Here is a 20,349-nt window from a genome sequence, read left to right on the forward strand (position 1 = left end):
AAGTTACCAACAGAATACAAACTTTTCCTCGTCAGCTCTGCTGCAGTTCCATAAATAAATGTCTGGGTTGCAATTTGTGGCGTATTTTTGCAATACCACACTTGCGTTTAAATCTTGTACTGACTTGATAGTTTATGCTATTGGTCCCTTGACTAACAGTGGTGGCTCATGTTAAGTTGTGAAAATAACTAGCTTTGTCTAAATGGTTGTATACGCTTTAGGGATACAGTACGGTTTTCTAAATTGGCCATGCATGTTTATGCCTAAAGTAACCATAGTTTGAGAAGGTGCCCATCGACATTTATTCCTACATTTGTCTTTAACCATGTGATCTGAGTTCACGTGCATTAAGATGAATTCTCAAATTTGTCAACAGTTCTCAGATAACTCTGGTTTTGGGGCAGGGCAAAGGACATCACATATTTGGGGAAGCACATTCCCATCATAGAAACTAATGATTTCGAAATGTGATCGAAGATTCCTTGGGACATTTAAAACTGAATTCACTGTGCTGAACATGTGGCATGAAAAATATCACCTGATGTCTTGTGAATACATGGATTTAACCTTTGGTTTCCTGAGTTACAGTACGTAGTCTATGGGCGAATCCCCTGGAATCGGAATTGAACATAGCCAATATAAAAAAGAAAAAATATTTTATATGCCACCCAGCAGCAGAATTGCAGTTGTCGATGCAATAATAAAATGCAGTGAAGTATTCTTAAACGTCCCCACCCGTATTGTATCACATAGAAGGAGGTTTAAATGAGTACAATTAAACTTTTTATCACGCCATTGACGTGATACTTGGAAGTCGGAACAGTTTCAGTGGTCGCTGCGAAGCGATCACGCTGCAGTCGCGGCTAATACCCACGACGTGGCAGCATAGCTCACCAATATCTGAGAGCCCTGAAGAGCCGGCGGTGGCTGCTGCTGTCCTGCGCCTGTCGTTCTAAGAGATGAACCAACCCGCTTCGAGTTTAAAGCCTGTGTTTGGGCGGTGAAGGTATGAATCAAAAGGCTTCTTTTTTTTTTTTTGTTATGGTCGCATTCGTATTAGTTCTCTGGCTCGACTACCGCACGGCGATTTGACTTTGTTAGCTATTACTATGACCTATCATTCAGAGGTAAACGCATCATTTGACACTCAGGTGTCAACAGGTGCTTCGACGTGGCTGGTATTTCAGACAGAACAAACATGTCACTGACCGAACGAGTTGTGATTGAAGGTGTGTGTCTGAGGGCCTGTGTTACATGACTGACACTCAAACGTTGCCCAGCTGGTTCTGTGGTGGAACAGACACACACACACACACACACACACACACACACACACACTGCAGTGTCTAACAATTGGGCTTTAATTTAAAAATACGCTCTTTTGTACATATACCAGACCTCATTCCATATGCAAATAACTACACATGTATTTATTAAGGCTTTTCCTCATTATCCATTATTTCTTATATCGATTTAAAGCATCTGTAATGTATAACTGAACGTCGTGTTTATAATATAATACAAGATAAACATTTTAATTTTGTATTTTGTATTATTTTACAATGCCAGGAAATCAGCAGCAGTGGTTCAAATCCAATCAGGTCATTGAATCGAACAGAAAAGAAACAAGAGTGGATAAATAAATGAATGAGTAAATAAAAACGACATAAAAGCTAGAATAAACCTGATGTTCGAAGGTAAAAAAGAATGATAATGGTAATAAACACGCATTTCTAAATAAAAACGAAAAGAAATAAAAGTTCAGTTGGTGCTTTCCTATAAATACAGAGTCAATTAAAAAAAAGCTAAAATAAACATTTCGATTTTCTAATGTGAAAATAAATAAATAAATAAATGAATGAATACAAGCTTTTCAAATGTCAAAATAAACAAACGAATAAATAAATATATCAATAAACAAACTAGCACATAAAGAAACGCTGAAATAAACAAGCCCGGGTGCGTAGGCGTGACGTCAGAGATGAATGGGAGCAGTGCAAGTATGCGCACCAAACAGGCAGTCCAGGTCTACGCACCGACACGATGGGATGGCAGCCTGACGGTTTGTTGACATCCAGCGTGGCGTATGGCTGATCGTGTTTTCGTTTTGTTTGTCGTTATTTCAAGCCGTTTTACATCCAGTTTAACACCCGTCCCGTGAAACTCAATAGACAAGCTTCCCCCTGGACGGAGGACGCACGCAGCGATCGCACGTTTTTGCGCCGATTTCCCGAAGCGTTTCGCTGTGGTAAGTACTGTGGTTGGTCCTCTCCCGTATCGCGTTATATTATGTAAGATGTGTTTTCATTTTATCCGACGACTTATCGCCACCTTGATGCGTATCATCCTCAACGGGCCTTTGCTCCTGCCGGTGGTTGTTATTACCCAGGTTGGTGCGTTCATGTTTCTCTGGATTCCCGGAAAGATTGGCATATTGACATTGTCCCATACGGGCAACAGGGCCTGCCCTCTCGGCTGCGACCTTTTCCTTTTCCATGTGGCTGAGCGTGCTTTCATATACACTGTCAAATGGATTGAGTGTGGTTTTGTGTCCGGAATTAACAATCCAAGCCCTGAAACCTCCAAAACCTCCAGCTTCATCTCAGCACTGAATTGGCCCCTGTCCCTCCAGAGGTCAAGGTTCATAACCTTTCAGCGTGTTCGTGTCCTGTGTCCTGTACCGTGTTGGCCAGCGGTTCCAGGGGGTCCCCAGCCAAATAATTAATAGTTCAACTTCATTGTTATGTCCTTTACAAGACGTCAGCACCAATCGAGAATGAGCAATTACAACTGTTCGGGTCATGGTTTCACTGTCAACTTCCTTCCTGTAGTATGGACAGGTATGAAAGTTTGACTAAATCATATCTACAAGCAATAAAAATATTCTCAGATCGGGGTCCCGGAAACAAATCATACCACATGGGGCCCATGCCCTGATGCGTATCAATTTAACGACATGAGAAAGTTTGAGAATCGCTGATATTGGCCTCTTCCGTTCTCTGCCCTTGATCCAAATGCGTGTGTGTGTGCACACTCGTACGTTGGTGTGTTTGCCTTGGTGCACAGGCGCTTGTAGGTGATCGGACTGTGTTCTGTGAATTCGAAACACCTCTGGCTTGCGACATGGTGTGTTACACAACTGTCCACGCTGTGTGGATGTGTTGAAACGTTGCCACTTGAGAAAGATTCCAGGGCGGTGCAGTCAAAGCCACTAGTTTCTGATGTGCGCATTTTGCGGCGGCGACACAACGTACAACGAGTCGATCTTGTTGACGTTCAAGCCGTTAAGCGGATCAAGAGAGCGCAGATCGGCCTGTGTTCATTCACTGACACGCTGTCCACATATAGCATTTTAAGGGGATTGGCAACATGCCAAGGGTGTTTAGATCATGCAGTCAGTGCTGTGCTAATCTTATTAGCCGAGGCTGATCTTAGAAACCACTTGCTCTGACCAACACACACAACACTGTCTTACATTTACATGCAAATATGTGCACGTCTCTTTTGACGGCTCAAATATATTTGACACACCCGTATCCTGCGTGGTATCAGTATTGAGTTGAAGAGAGTTCAGCGTGCGTGGGTGTGTGTGTGTGCGTGCGTGCGCGTGTTGAAGGGGAAATAGATGGAAAGCTGTGGAGACGGAGAGCGATGCAGACGTCGAGCTGTTATTATAGGAAATATGACTCACTTTTCTTTCTTTTTTTTTTTTTTTTTTTTTTCTTTTTTTTCTCTCACAGACAACCTTCCAACGGGGGAAGTGCCCAGGCACTCCATAGTACTTATTAGGCATTGATATTTTTCACTGGAGTTCGTGTGGACTGATGGTGGGGCGAGGCACACACAGAGTACTTTGTGTGTGTGTGTGTGGTTTTAAACCCACAGTTGGGCTGATAGGCGTGTTCCCTGACAACAGTATTTTGTCTCCATGTCGTGTGAATGTAAACATACCTTGCCGCGGATCACCTGTCAGGAATGTTCTCTGCGTGTACTTTTTTGTCTGGGCTGCTCTGTGTTCTTGGGAAGGAGGATTGGAATGCCTTCCTACCTGCGGGTGTGGAGGGGGGGGTGTTTCATAATCAGCGTTTGCTCTCGGAATTGGGCGACACCGTTTCGGGCCGCAGACTCCTAGAAAGTGTGAATTTTCTTTCCAAGTGTGAGTAGATGAGTTTGGATTTGATGCCTCTCACCTGGTTCTTTCTCCGCTCCCCCCCCCCCCCCCCAGGTCTCCCGTGACTCCTCCATTCAAATTTCCAAAGCACTGATCGTCTGAAGACCTTCTCCTGATCAGCCCTCAGCACCCCATCCCATCCCCCCTAATCCCTCGCCCCTCCCTTCACCACGTCCCGACGTTGACTATTTTGGAAAAGGGGGAAAAAAAAAATGTAAAACAGAGCTGGGTGTAGCTCCTCTGCGCCCCCGTCCCCCGTCCCCTGTCCCCCCATCACCCCATGGCAGGTCTCAAGCATTGTCGCGATGGGAAGATTGCTGGGCTCTATGACCTGGACAAGACCCTGGGGCGCGGACACTTTGCCATGGTCAAACTGGCCCGGCACGTCTTCACCGGGGAGAAGGTACGCTAGCCTTAACCCTAACCTTCTACCCATCACCCGATGTCTGCATGCCAGACACTGGGGTCTTATTGGGGTCTGGGGTCTAAACTCCAACCGCCTTTCCTGGCACAAGCAGCTCTAAGATGTTATAAGTACGAGGAGAGAAAACAAAGTCACAAAGTTTGGCTCACTTCCTTCCCCGTGGTGGTGGTTTCCCAGGTGGCGGTGAAAGTGATCGACAAGACCAAGCTGGACGCGGTGGCGCGGAGCCACCTTTTCCAGGAGGTGCGCTGCATGAAGATGGTGCAGCACCCTAACGTGGTGCGCCTATACGAGGTCATCGACACCGCCACCAAGCTCTACCTCATCCTGGAGCTGGGGGACGGCGGCGATATGTACGACTGCATCATGAAGCATGAGGGAGGCCTCAGCGAGGAGGCGAGTGCTGCAGTTTTAGTTGTTTGTTATGTATTTGTCTATATATGTCTTTAAGTTACACCCCCTCATGCATTGTATTATTCATTGCTCCTGAATGAGGAGAGTTCACTCTGATACTTTGTGGCTGAGGCGTGATTGAGCGATATGGACGATCTTATTATCGCTATTATCTGCTGATATAATATGACGCCTGCTCATGAATTCAATCACGTTGAACTACATGGTCATTTGACGTGCCATACCAGAAGATGAAAATGAAACTCCTTCAATGTCAGACCTCATCTCAAGTAAAATCCTCAGCTGCAATGTCCTTAACTTCATGATGCTATAGAGATTGGGAGGGGTCACCTACATTTGGACAGCCTCTTATTTTGACTTCCTCCACCAACCCCCCCGCCCCAAATCTCTCCCAGGTGGCCAAGTGCTACTTTGCCCAGATCGTCCACGCCATCTCCTACTGCCACCGGCTGCACGTGGTGCACCGCGACCTGAAGCCCGAGAACGTGGTGTTCTTCGAGAAGCAGGGCCTTGTCAAGCTCACCGACTTTGGCTTCAGCAACCGCTTCCAGCCCGACAAGAAGCTCAACACCTCGTGCGGCTCGCTGGCCTACTCCGCGCCGGAGATACTGCTGGGCGACGAGTACGATGCCCCGGCCGTGGGTGAGTCGTGCGTGCGTGTGTGTGTGTGTGTGTGTGTGTGTGTGTGTGTGTGTGCTCTTTGTGCTCTTTGTGCTCTTTGTGTTGAGTCTACAGTCCGCAGTTTTTCTTTTTTCTTTTTTTTTTTTTTTCCACACCAGGTGGTAAAATATGGTGCGTAACATCCCTCTTTATCTGCCCGACACAACTGATACTGTAGTCCCACTGAACAGATGACCTTCTGTAAGGACCTTGGGTCGGAGTGGGAGCTTTATCAGCCGACTGATAAGAATGATGAGGAACTTGAGGTTCAGAGAGCTGTGAAGAGTAGAGCCAATCCTCCATAGATGAACCCATGGCATATCATAGCATGGCAAACTACAACTCTGCTTTTTTTTTTTATTGTTATTGGTTTTTTTTCCTGAGAGGAGCAGACTGCTTTGGTTTTATTGAAAGTCACAATTTGTCAGTTGATAATGAATTCTGATATCGGGTCACGGTGAAATTGGTTTCTTCAGCCCTCGCAACTTCTTCTGTGCTTTCTTCCAACGCCGGCCCAACCCCATGCATCCCATCATCTTCTTTGCGTACGGAGAAACGAGGTGGTCCGGATATGAATTTAACTGAAGGCACTGAAGATGCAATGTGAAGATGTGTGCCGGGGGGTTGGAGTAATCACCCAGAAGCCCCTGTGCTGCAGCGCGGAGGAGGATGATTCCATCTGCCCTCGTCGAGAGTACACACTGTGGCCATTTTTCTGACGCCGTTCCTCTGCTCTGAGGCTGAGACGTTTGCGTGCGTGCGCGTGTGCGTGCGTGTGCGTGCGTGTGCGTGCATGTTGTACACAGCGAATACCTTGTGGTCATTAGCTGGCTCGGGATATCCGAGGTCGGCAGTCCTTTTCGAAATCTCGTCTGAGTGCTCGACCCAGATCAAGTGCACCAGTGTTTTAAGGGCACACACACACACACACACACACACACACACTGCCTGTGGGGCATTCGAGTCTGCCGTGATGATGATTTGCGCTCGGGGTGGATTATCCATCTGGCTGGAATGTAATATAGCGTCAGAGTGACTGATGTTTATCAGCCTGATCTAGAATGAGCTGAACAGAGAGACCAGAAACTTCAGGTGTGTGTGTGTGTCTGTGTCTGTGTGTCTGTGTGTCTGTGTGTGTGTCTGTGAGAGTCTGTGAGTGTGTGGCAGAAGAGAATTTATAAAAAAGAAAAAAGGGCTGGTTTGATAAAATGGAAGTGAAAGCGAGATGGGTGCTTTCCTGAAGTAAGGCTCATCTTGTTTTCTGAATTCCCATTCCAGAAACCTGATAGCGGTGATAACAAAACCCCTGGAATGTATACATCTGCAAGTTTGAGTGTAGAAATGGTCATAAGTGTGTTTATGTATGTGCAAGTGGGTGTTTGTATAGTATTTGGGGGCCTTGGTGATCTCAGGCGACTGCTGGTCTTGTGACGTCCCCGCTGCAGGCTGTCCAATAAAAAAAGGGGGGTACTTTGGCGCTCACAGCTGTTGGCGCTAATGGCTGTGTAGTTAACTGCGGCGAACACTGATGTTTAATGACGTCCGGAGAGGCATGTCAGCCATTGCGCTTTCATAAATAAAGTTATCTGAGGCGGTTTTGAGCGGACCTCCCCTGACGCAGTAATGAAGGACCAGGGGTCACGGTTGCTAGGAGACGTCGTTGACGGGGGACTGCAGCAGTGCCTTGTTCGCCTCCGCCGGCAGCAGCAGCAGCGGCAGCAGAAGTCAATGTGCTCCTTCACAGCCGTGGCAATAAATACCCACCACCCACAATGCACCTGCACGCTCCGAATCGCATCTCACACCCAGAGACAGCTACCAAACCGATGCCAAGACCAATTGATATCCTGTGGAAAAAGGGGTTTAAATGGTGCGGGGACGGCTACAAGAGGCAGAATTGTCTCAGATCGGAAGCGAACTGCTTTGGTATGCATCAGCATGTCCACACTGCGGTGAGTGGTAGTGAGGGCGGTTGTATAAGAGGAGTGTAGAATGTTGATCGGTGGACCACGTCATTGACCGGGACATCGGCGGACGCATTAAGGCGGAGGCTGTTCTTTTTTTGACGGCCGTTTCGAATAACCGAGAGAACGTCCCGTAAAATTAGCACGCGTTTCGAAGCTTTGAGGGATGAGCACATTAACCCACTTTTCTAGGGCTAGGCAGGCTACAGGGTGTGTGTGTGTGTGTGTGTGTGTGTGTGTGTGTGTGTGTGTGTGTGTGTGTGTGTGTGTGTGTGTGTGTGTGTGTGTGTGTGTGTGTGTGTGTGTGTGTGTGTGTGTGTGTGTGTGTGTGTGTGTGTGTGTGTGTGTGTGTGTGTGTGTGTGTGTGTGCGCGCGCGTGCGTGCGTGCGTGCATCCGCCCGCCCGCCCGCCCGCAAGGCAGATGCACAGAGCTTCGTCGTGGGTTGGACAGATGTGTCCCTGCCTGGCGCGTATTTACGGGAATAGCTCTGATCGAATGTGATTCATGCTTCGTTTTTGAACGGGGTCACACAGTTTGTTGTTTTTGTAGTTCAGCAACCGAAATAACAGACATACTCTAATCTGTACCTCACTGTTTTTTTGATTCTGCCCCCTCTGTCTTTCATTTTCCATCTGCCTCTCTCAAAAGATGTCTGCTGTGTACGGATTCTTAAAGATTCTTAAAAATTAAACATGATTCTCTCTCTCTCTCTCTCTCTCGCTCTCTCTCTCGCTCTCTCGCTCTCTCTCTCTCGCTCTCTCTCTAGATGTCTGGAGCCTGGGGGTTATTCTCTTCATGTTGGTGTGTGGTCAGCCTCCGTTCCAGGAGGCAAATGACAGCGAGACCCTCACCATGATCATGGACTGCAAGTACACCGTGCCGCCCCACATCTCCTCCACCTGCAGAGAGTGAGTATACACTGGCCGACGGACGAAGCACTCTGCAGGTGCTGCATATTTCATGTTTATAGGAGTGAGAGATCCATCCATCCCTCCCTGTCCTGCTTTCACTCCCTGCTGCAGTCAGCTGCTTTGCTGGAGATGCATTGCCTTGTCAAGTGCATCTAATGGGCCTGGTCCGATCTCTCTATTTATTTATAACCTGTGATGTTTAAAAACACACACACAGGGAGTGAAGCGGGCTTTACACTGAATCCGAGAACGGATCCAAACATCGGACCCCACTACCATCCCTCGGCGGCCGTCATAGTGCATGCATCTGGATTTCCCATCAAAATATGTCGGAAAAATGGGAGAACTCCGTTTTCCCTAGGAGAACAGCAAGTAGCTGGTTCAGATGGATATTTAATATTTTCCACAAGAGTTTAAACCTCCTTGATATAGTGTTTGCAAAGTGCAAACAAATTAAAAAGTATAGACAATTCATCAATATAAAGAGATTTATTGATTGTGGATATGGTCACCCAATGTCAAGGTTAATAACATCATTATATTATATATAACATATTACGTCATATATTTTATATACAAAATTGTGCCAACTTTGCTGAGCGTTTCGCATTGGATTTCCAACTCTCCGTAGTGAATGTGACTTCCGGTCAGTCTAAATCCTACTTCCGGGTAGCTGTCAAGTTACATTCTATCTTAACTACATTAATCTTAACCTTAATTTCCCTCTCCCACCTCTCTCTCTCTCTCTCTCTCTTTCAGTCTTATCGGCCATATGCTGCAGAGGGACCCCAAAAAGCGGGCTTCCCTGGAGCTGATCGAGGGCCACCATTGGTTGCAGGGCGTGGACCCCTCTCCCGCCACCAAGCTGTCCACGCCGCTGGTGTCCCACCGCAGTCTGTCTGAGGAGGAGCACGGCAGCATCATCCAGCGCATGGTGCTGGGCAGGATCGCCGACCGGGACGCCATAACCGAGTACGGCGCTCACTCATTCACTGGGGATATAAACAAACGTGTTGAATCTTTCAGTTTGGGATCTCTGGACGTTTGCCACCGTGCACTCGTAAAGCCGCTACTGCGTATGAAAGATTTTGTTCATCCGTTTAATCGTCATTAGCAGCCAGTTAGTTGGAAGCCGGTCATCGGCCGGTGCCGCATTGAATTAATTCCCGTCTGCTGCATCTCCTGTCAACTCTCAGCCATGATCGGCTTGTCATAGTGATGTGACTTAAAAAAATAAAATAAAATAAAAAATAATAATAATTGTGCGCATTTGGATATGAAGCTAATCCCTCTCTTCCCCTCTGCCGCTACTCTGCCTCTCAGTGCTCTGGAGTCCGACAGGTACAACCACATCACAGCAACCTACTTCTTGTTGGCTGAGAGGATACTGAGGGAGAGACGAGAGAAGGAACAGCCAGCACAGCACAGCCAGACACGATCAGCCAGCCCCAGCAAAGCCCAGTTCAGGTGCATGTACACGCGCGCACACAGTCCGAGGCGGGCAGTTGTTTATCTGTCAATCTTCCCAGCAGAGATAAGAGGCAGATTGATGACAGGGAGTCTTTCTTACAGCAGGGATGTCAGGCTGCAGTTGCTGTCCAGCCATTCGCACGCTGTCTGGTTAGCACCGCCGTGCCTCGCTGAACCTTTGCTTTCCCTTTTTGACCCTTTTCACAGGCAGTCCTGGCCCACCAGGGTGGATGTGCACCAAGACGTCAGCGACGGGCTGGGGGGTCCCGCTATCTCTCACCCAGGGGGTCCCCAGTCCCCTGCCCGCAGTGCTGAAAGCCTCCATAAAGGCCCCCGTCCCAAAACGGCGCTGCTTGACCTCAGCCAGCGGCAGGACGTCCCAACGCAGGCGTCTGTACAACAGAACCAGGAAAGGGGGACCAGGCCCCTGGCCAAGCCTCACACCAACAGCCTCAGGCTGGGCTCCCTTGCCCCGACCGGCCCTGGCAAAACACGTAGCCCCAGTCTGTTCAGCGTGAAAGAGGATGAGGAGGAAGAAGGTGTTCAAGACAAACGCTTATCTTCCGCTGCCCCTCCCTCTCAGGTGGTGCTTCGCTGCAAAGCTGCCTCCTCCTTGTCGTCATCGTCATCCTCATCGTCATCGTCATCTCTGTGTCCTTCCTCAAACCGCCTGATGTCTCGTATGAGCGCGCCAATCCTCAACCAGATCCACGAAGAGGACAGTGATGAAGAGGAGGAGGAGGAGGAGATGGAGATGGAGCTGTGTGGGCTAGGTCCGCCCAAACCGAGCCTCAGCCTCAACCTGATCCCGTCGCCGGCCACAATTGCCGTTACGATGCCTGTCTCCATGGTAACACCGGGCTCTGGAGCCAGCGAGCACAACACAAAGGAGGAGTACTACAAAGAACAGACTGACAGCAAGAGGGAGGAACCAACCAGAGTGAAAGGGCAGGAGAGGAGCGCCACAGGGCCGAGTAGCCCGCCCAACGGCACCGGCACCGGCACTGGCACGGGGCAGGGCCAGGGCAAAGGCACGGCCAAGGCAGCCAGCGGCCTGGTGGAGAGCCTGAAGCTCATGAGCCTGTGTCTGAGCTCCCAGTTTCACAACCTGACGGGGGGAGGCGGCAGCGGTGTTAGCAGCAGTGGGATCGGCGAACTCCAGGAGCGGCCCGTGTGGAGGATGTGCATGGGGGGCTCCACAGGAAGCCTGGACAAGGTCTCCCTGCTGGGGGGCCCGTCGCCCCGGGTAAACCTCCACTGCCTGCCGCCGCTGGGAGACCCGCTGGCCGACCAGCTGCTGGAGGGCCCCTGCTCGGGCACCCTGAGGCTGGGCGAGCTGGATTTGGCCCGGGAGAACCACATGAACCTGAAGAAGCGCGTGTTGCAGATGCCCCTGAATGACAATACTCTGTCCGTCAACATCCACCGCAGCTCCAAGGAGGGTCTGCTCTGCACCCCCACCCCGCACAGCTGCTGCCAGGTCATCTAGGGGCACTGGCAGCGTTCCTGCTTTCACTTCTGGCCTCACTCCTCTCGGCAGCACACACCCTGACGTCCCCATCTCCACCTCCCCATAGGAGGGGACAGGCTCTCGCTTCAGCACTTCTTTGTGAGTTCACGTTAATGTTTGGGTGTACAGCACTTTCCAGTGTATTTATAGGAGGGAAAAGTATCCAAATGCAAGCACTGGACATTCGCAAAGCATTGAGCCTTGGACGGAGAGAGAGGGAGACGGGATGGCTAAACGAAAAACTGGAACCATTTCTACCATGTAGTAGGCTCAGGCAAATGCCATCACTGATGGGAGGAGCTGCAGTCCAGTGACAGTCTGAAGGCCGTCTCTCATTCACACACCCTCCGCCACCATGACACCAATGCATATCTGCATGCACTCACACACAAGCGCACAATACACATTTGTCACTTTCCCTCTGATCTGAAAGAGAGTTAATGAGAATGAATATTTATTTTGTACCATGAAACCGTTTGTGTGCACAATGTATTGTATGTTTTTTTTTAAATCATCAGGTCAAACTATTCTTATTTTTTAATTATATCTTTTAGCCAATCTGAGAGATAGAGATAGATATATAAAATATTTTATTTTTTTGTTTTTCTGACTGAACTGGTTGTGTATGTGGTAGGAATGGACCCTTTTCACAGAGGTCTCGTTTTGCAGGGTTAAAGCTCATAACGTCAATTGGTTCCTGCTCCATTTAGGTTTCGTCGGACAGCGGTGAAGATGGGGTAATCCTAAATTTGAACAAACCCAATCTGAACGTTACGAACGTCGCATGTGTTTACCTGCGGTGATGACTCTGCAGTCAGAATCAGACACTTGAGCTAGGTAGTCTAATCACTGTTTTATTTTTCTATTTCTACTAGTTTAAAGTCTCGAGTTTGTACATATGTGAATAACCAAAGGCTTTCAGTGGTGCTCCTATAGTTGCTGAGAGTTGAGTTGTATCGCAGTAGAAGAGTAGAGCCTTCCAGACCTGTGTTCCATTCAAAAGCCACAGGATGTGCACGGCTTTAGGTCGAGTTCAGCAGAGTTTCCTCGTCCCTTCTCCTCCCGATTTCCAGCGGTCCATGGTTTGATGTCGAGTAGTTTAATTCACACTAACTCAAGGTCTTCCTATTTGTATCTGCAGGAGGTTTACTGTTCTACTGTTCTACTGTGTGTGTGTGTGTGTGTGTGTGTGTGTGTGTGTGTGTGTGTGTGTGTGTGTGTGTGTGTGTGTGTGTGTGTGTGTGTGTGTGTGTGTGTGTGTGTGTGTGTGTGTGTGTGTGTGTGTGTGTGTGTGTGTGTGAGAATTATTTTATTTGAAAAAGGAATATCAGCATAGCATTCCATAGAGATTAAGCGTATCAATATTTGCACATACTTGTTTTATGAGGGAAACCAATAATTAAATACATGATTAAAGGCACTGAGCCATCATTAAGGCAGAATCAAATATGACTCAATTGTATGAAATAGTTGTTTTAGGCATGTGAGGTCTTGGCAGCAAATTAATATCCAAACAGAAGAACATCTTTCAATGGTATAAGTTTGACTGATATGCTGTTCTTCTAGATTGGATAAAAATGACACAACCAATAGTTCGCCAAGGTATTTTACTCTCTCGAGTCTATTTACAAGAAAGCTTAATGGCATATTTTTATCATGACATCTACCCCCAGAGGAGGTTGAAGGCTGGCATCAGAACCGAACTGTGCACATCCTGCAGCTTTTCAGGACCAGGGTAGCCAGTGTTGTAGCATATTCCCAGACAAAAAGGGGGGGTTTGTTTGAAAAAGACAGCACCGCCCCCTTGTCTGTGCGTGTGCGTGCGTGTGCGTCTGTGTCTGTGTGTGCGCGCGCCTGTGTGTGTCAATGGATGTTTAACCCACTCCAGTGGAATGAAAAAATAAAATAAAAATTATATATATATATATATATATATATATATATATAAAAAAATAAAACTTGGCAGTGCAAGTGTTTTACTATTGCAACTTTAATCTTACCTATTGAGGTCAGTCCACTGAGTGTGTCTATCCAAATAGCTCCAAAAAAAGAATCAGTCACTTTACTGTAACCACACAGCAATACCAACGAGTGCAAAACCAACAATGAAAATGGATGTGCCATCCAAAATGTTTTGATCATCTCACGCCGCCTTTGCCTTTTTAATAATCAATTCCTTGTAGCGATTGGACCAGTATAATCCCACACGCTCTATAGGAGCAGAGATATCCGGGAAATGAAAAGACACATGTACACTGTTGTATTACTGGTCCCGCATTGAGAACCGGAGCATAAAATCGACAAAGAACCTCAAGGTCAGAATCTCGGTGGGCTGGAATTAGGAATACAGCAGCAGCTCCAGAGGTAGCCTGGTCATCTGGCAACTGGAGGGTCGGCGGTTCCATCCTCCGCTCCGCTGCAGACGCCTAGCCCCTAGGAATTTCCGACGAGCCGGCTGTCTCCTTGCATGGCTGAAGCTGCCGTCGCTGATTGAGTGGGTCAGTGTGTAGCACGTAACATAAAGCCCTCTGAGTGGCCTTAGTGGCTAGAGAAGCGTTTTATAACATCCAAGATTCATGTTAAATGCAGTCCATTTACACCGTGGCTGGATGGCAATGGGATGGACGGAATAGAAGGGGGGATGAGGAGGGGAGATGAAGACCTATATTTTTCATATCAATGGCGAGTTGTAATCTCCAAATCATCTGCGCTCGTCATCTGCGTCAACAGCTTGTGGATGGATGTATATTAACCTGTGTGGCCTACAATGTTAATGCAGACAAGGAGCCGGGATAAGATCCAAACACACACACACACAATCTCTTTCTCCCTCTCTCTTTCACACATATCTCTTTGTACCCCCCGCCCGCCCTCCGCTCTCTCTACTTCTAGAGCAAATTTCCATCACAGGGATTAGCATTAATCCCATGTCAGACTGCAACAACACTGCACAGGCTCCATTTGCTTAGCTTTGCCTTCCTGCCGCTGCAAAAATTGGTGGAATATCCGGCCCGTGCTGCTTTTAATCTGCAGCCTGTCACGTCCCAAAATACAACTGCCATTACGAACTCAAGCTCACGCACACACACACACACACACACACACACACACACACCTCCTACCTCGCAGTGCTGTCAGCAAAGGCCAACAATTCCCAGACCGCCACCTGTGTCCGTCGTCTATCCGCCCGCCAGCATTTGATATCATAAACCTAAATATTTTGGGCCACACATGCTATCAGGACATTGTACACTCACATGCAGCGCGTTGTCAAGAGACGTTTCTCTTTGTTTTCCATGATTGTGTGCGTGTGTGTTTGTGTGTGACTGACTGTTTAGATCCTAATGTTGCCACAACAGTCACTTGTAGACCGTGCGAGGAGGAAGAGAGTGAGAGAAATGGTGAAAAACCCGTCACGCACAAAAAGCTTTCATACCTCACTAGATTAAAGATGCAGAATTCTACAGAACAAGGTCCAGTAGATTCAGTAGATTCAGTGAATCAGTAGATTCACCACCATGAAATATAGAGAGAGGCAGTTTATCAGTGGATTCCATTTATTGATCTATTTATTAAATTATTTCATTTAATTAAATGTATCCAAATATGTTTTTTGTTTTATAATTTTTGTTGTTTAAATTGTCCAACCTTTACTTATCTTTCCAGTTTATTCCCTTCGGATCTACAGCCAGTTTGAGGAGGGCGAGGGTGAGGCTGGAGATAAAAAGATATATACACTACTCACAAAAAGTTAGGGATATTTGGCTTTCGGGTGAAATTTATGGAAAATGTAAAAAGTTCATGCTACAGTGATATTATATCATGAAAGTAGAGCAATTAAGTAGAAACATGCAATGGTGATTTCCTCACCTCAAACAATTGATTGAAACAAAAGCCAACAACAGTGGTGGGTTTACCACAACAAAAAATGTCAATGTCTCAATAACTTGTCATGTGCCTTTGAGCATCAATTACAGCTTGACAACGATGTCTCATGCTGTTCACAAGTTAACTTATTGTCTGCTGAGGCCTGGCACCCCACTCTTCTTGAAGGGCGGCCCTCAGGTCATTGAGGTTCTGGGGTACGGAGTTACGAGCCTCTACACAGCGACTCAGCTGATCCCATAGGTTTTCTATGGGATTCAGGTCTGGAGAAGGTGCAGGCCACTCCATTTGAGGTGCCCCAGTCTCCAGCAGCCGTTCCCTAATGATATATATGTTATTCAGGTAGTATGGCCTTGTCAATGTACCATTCACAAGGTGTAGGGCAGTTCTGTATTGACTAGACACACCTGCCCACACTGTGACACCACCACCACCAAAGGCTCGTCTGGTGACAACAGTGGCTGATGCATAGCGCTCTCCTTGACGTCTCCAACATCATTGGCGGCCATCATTTCTGCTCAACGTGAATCGACTTTCATCAGAGAACAGCACTGAGGCCACTGGTTCCTCGTCCAGCGGAAATGCTCCCTGGCCCGTGCAAGACGATGATGGCTGTGCCTGGTGGGGTGGTCAGGTACCCTTGCAGGTCGTCTAGCACGCAGACCACGCTGATGTAAATGGTTTCAAATGGTCTGACGTGACACTTGGGTGCCTCTCACCTCCCTTAAATGTGCCTGGAGTTGAGTGGCATCATCATCCTGTTCCACAGGGCACTGTTCACAATGAAGCGCTCATTAGTGTGGGATGTGGCCAAAGGACGTCCACTTCTATGCCTTTCTGTGACTCTTCCAGTCTCTGTATCTCTGTTGCAAGCTGCTGATGACACTCTGTGACACTCTAAGCTCAGTGGCCACTTCCCTCTGAGAACATCCTGTTTGAAGCCTCACAATGGCGAAGTACTGTTGATCAATTGTTAGGTGTCGTCTTGGTCTCATGATGTCAAAACGTGAACAGCATGATGAAGAGGACTGTTTAAATACCAATTCTAATTGAACCAGGAAATGTATTGGTCGATTCATGGATCAAACACCTGTTGTGAATTTTGCCGTTCAGCTCCTTGTTAGAGAACAGCAAGTTGTGCAAAAAGTACTGAAACATTGACCAGTTGGACATGTGCATTCAGAAGTTTAGAGAAGGTCAAATTAAGTTCACCTGTAAAGATTATAGTGCATTTTAGGTTCATCCTGAAATTTTACCCGAAAGCCAAATATCCCTAACTTTTTGTGAGTAGTGTATGTATACATTTGTTTTTCCTAAACTTGAGTTTGAGGCTCATCCTCTTTCTTTAAATGACCTAATGAAACACCTGCACCTCTGACATACAACTTTTTTATTGGTTCCATATCCATAAATCTTTCTTGGAAGAAGAACCTGCTGAAGGGCTGAACTTGGAGGCTCTCAAGTGACCCGTTGCCCTCAAGGGCAATAGGCCTGGAAGAATTTGGAAAAAGGCATGCACTCTGCACTCTGCATAATCACGCTGAAGTTTTTTTTTTGTTTGTTTTTTGTTTTTTTTAGCACAAACGTTCACCAGGGAATTGACAGTGTTGACTGATGGCCATGTGGTAAAAATCCTCTCCCTGTTTTTACTGGAGTTTATTGATTTTTTTCTTCAAATTTTCATACACACCTGTACTTTGTTATAGGTCAAGTCCAGTCACACCTTATTTATAAAGCGCATTACATATCAGGGCAACACAATGCGCTTTACAAGGAAATACAATCAAAGAAAATATATAAAATGTCTGCAATCATAAGAACAGTCAGAATAAACAGATCTCACAGCATACAGAGCACGCACACAAATCTCACAACATAGAGAACACACACACATACAGAAGTCAGTCATCGACCGTAGTGGTCTTTGGCATTTATCGGTTATCTTTATCTCTGACCTTCTGGCTGTAATTTTTGTTTGCTCTGTAATTGTACTCTGCGTAAGTGTTATCACGGGTTTTGAAAACTACTATCTTTGTTTCCGATTGGGATGTTATGAACGGATTGGAATGAAACACTGGTAACTCATAATAAAAATGTAAACAATCCCTAAGTAATCCCTGGTAATACCCGGTCATACCTGGGGCTGTGCTGGGCCGTTATTACGGAACTGTAATATAAAATGGTAGAATATACAGGTCGAACGCTGCAAATTCTCCTTGTTTACCTTGTTTCGGGTGGCCTCCTGCCACGTAACTGGATGAGGAAGTTATTATCACGTGTGCGTCTATGTAGTGGAGCAAAGGCTGCTGGATTTCTCCCAAAACGAGAATAACTTTGTTATTTTAGAGTCCTATCCTTCACAGCTGAGGGAGACAACGGGGCGAAAACATCAGCCTCCCTCCACCCGTGGAGAAAAACTAGTCCACGGCTGAGAAAGCTCCAACTGTGCACTGTGTATGCCTCATCGACAATGAAACTGAAATGCATTGTTTTTTTTCCTCTCCTTAACAAAGATCGCAGCCTCTTCAGACTGAATTCATAAGTGGAGCCGTTGTGATTTCATAACTGCTGCCTACCGGCACAGTTGTGGTGTTGCAACAGCTGCCAGCTGTACAGACAGATGTCCAGAGGCATTGGAGGAAGAATCTTTGTGATGACATTGTAATGGTTTACCGGTTAATGACGCAGCCAGAATCGGAGCTGAAGTGTATAATCCTAATGTCAACAGTAAAATGACAAAGTAGTACTACGATGAAGAGCGGTGTGGAGCTTTGCAGGGTCCTAATACCTTGTATAAACTGCAGGCAAACACAATAAACATCAACAACTGGTAGAAATCACAGTCAAAGTCAGTTACTTAAGACTAATTTGACGTGGTATTTGATTGTTTGGAAAATGATGTTACAAGGACTGTCCGTGGTCATCTAATTCCAGCCATTACACTTTGTGTGCCTCATTTACGCAGCAACCAAGTATGCAGTGTGTTGCACTTTCTGGGCTAAGAATTGAGACTTATTACAACCACCGCTGTTGTTGTCAGCCATAAAGTGTAAATATGGCTTCTGGACGGTTGATACCATTCATCACTCAGGCCAGAGGGGAGAAGATTACAGCTGCATGTGATGTATGCTTCTCATTATAGCTTGGAAAATGAATTCACCTGTCTCCTGTAATTCAGTCCAGCGGGGCTTCTAACGCTCTACATTGATACCTAAGCTTAAAGGTCGGTGGAATAACGCTTAGGGATGGCTTATCTGCCAGCACACCCTTCTGCGGAATCGTTCGAGATTGTCTATGTAAATCTGGGCTCAGGCAGCCTTACCCAGCCCCAAGAGCGCCTGGTCCTATGCTGGTTGCTCCAGTTGCCCATAGCTGATGTTCATAACACTACTGCTTGGATCCTTGACTTTGGGTCTGCGCCTCAAAAAAAGCTTCAGAAACAGCAAGTTGACTTCATCAGATTTAAGCTTCTTGAAGTTTGAGTCCTGGTTGCCATTGCAATCCTGGCCAAAGTTGAAGTCTGACAACAGAGTGAAACAGATGGAGCTGATCTTTAGTGTACCGGTGTGTATATTTTTTGTCTGTTCATACAAACGCTCGCCGCCCTCAACGGGCAGGCGAGCATTCTCAAGAAAACACACACAGAGCCAGTAATTTCCTCACCCAGCATCATTTCCTGCAGGGTTTTTTTCTAATACGAAAGATGTCGTTCTCCGGTCTCCGTGGCTACACTGTTGCCAGGAGACGGCTCTGGGTTGGAGGCTTGATGTCAAAGACATGACAGAAAGTCGAAGAGGTGACAGAGGGGTTGGGCAGTTAAATGCCAGGGTGCTCAATGCCAGTGGCCGCCAAAAAACTGATTTCCGTCTGCGGGCGCCCCTGTTGTTTCGCCAAGTTTATATACAGCTGCTTTTATCTGGATGAAATAGTCATAACGTGCAAATAGACATAACTTTATGTCAGTGGTGATAGCAAAGGTATGTCTTTGTGAAACTTTAATCTCTCTTGTAACCGAATGATCACATTTGTAGCCCAAGAAGTGTTTGCTGTTTATAGTGTAATCAGGCATATTTACATGATCATAGGCAATACTATAGTATTGTTTCTGATGTTTATATGTGTTTGGTATGTCTAATATCCTAGTTTAGGCCTGTATTTGGAAACTAGACCATAATTAACATGATTTACGGATGTTTTTTTATATCTATCTATATATATATATATATCTATATATATATAGATATATATATATATCTATATCTATATCTATCTATATATCTCTATCTATATATCTATCTATCTATCTTTTGCATTATCCTTATGACTCAGCATTATTTTACTGGCTCTATGCCCTAGATTATTACCAATCCAGTCCTTTTTACCAATTTAAATAACTTCAAAGCGAGAATAAGCCTTAACTCATAAAATGCAGTTTTCCACTTTCTAACAAGTGATTGCCGCATCTACCTTGTCACTGAGAGGTCATTTATGCCTCAAATGACTATTTCATTCATGAGGGTTACAACCAGTACCAAATTACATGTAATTTTGCACTTGCCAAAAAGTGGACAAAGTTTCACAAAGACATACCTTTGCTATTATGACTGTTTGATACACCTAAAAGCAGATGAGGACGGATATAAACCGGCCGATACAGCTTTAAAGGTGGCGCGCGCTTCGGCGGACAACAATCAGTTTTTGGAGGACGATCACTTTTCGGCACGACATCGGTCAACAACATGATGTCTTGATGTAGCAGCCCAGGAATCAACACTAATCTCCAACTCTTAACTGAAGCCTTTCATGTCGTCCTACATCGACTCAGTCCTTGTTGCTGAGCAAAGGAAGAAAAATAAGACCACACATCTGCAATTAGTTAATTGACAGTATAAAAGTTTAGAGTTTTACGTTCACTAGGGCTTTTCGTTAATGTTAATTA

At 46.4% G+C, this 20,349-nt stretch overlaps 1 protein-coding gene across 1 annotated transcript; it reads left to right on the plus strand.

Annotated features, from left to right (window-relative positions):
* Window positions 1–4,451: 4,451 nt before the first annotated feature.
* LOC307241640 (SNF-related serine/threonine-protein kinase-like) lies at window positions 4,452–11,639 on the plus strand (the record flags this gene model as incomplete). The annotated part of the gene is made up of 7 exons (XM_080015826.1): window positions 4,452–4,574; window positions 4,773–4,991; window positions 5,405–5,651; window positions 8,401–8,542; window positions 9,305–9,517; window positions 9,869–10,012; window positions 10,223–11,639. The coding sequence occupies 7 exons, from the start codon at window positions 4,452–4,454 to the stop codon at window positions 11,502–11,504; spliced, it is 2,370 nt and encodes a 789-aa protein (XP_079871952.1). The 3' UTR covers window positions 11,505–11,639.
* Between the last annotated feature and the right edge of the window lie 8,710 nt (window positions 11,640–20,349).

This window comes from Zeus faber, assembly GCF_960531495.2.
Source record: "Zeus faber genome assembly, chromosome: 1".
In the NCBI taxonomy this organism is placed as follows: domain Eukaryota; kingdom Metazoa; phylum Chordata; class Actinopteri; order Zeiformes; family Zeidae; genus Zeus; species Zeus faber.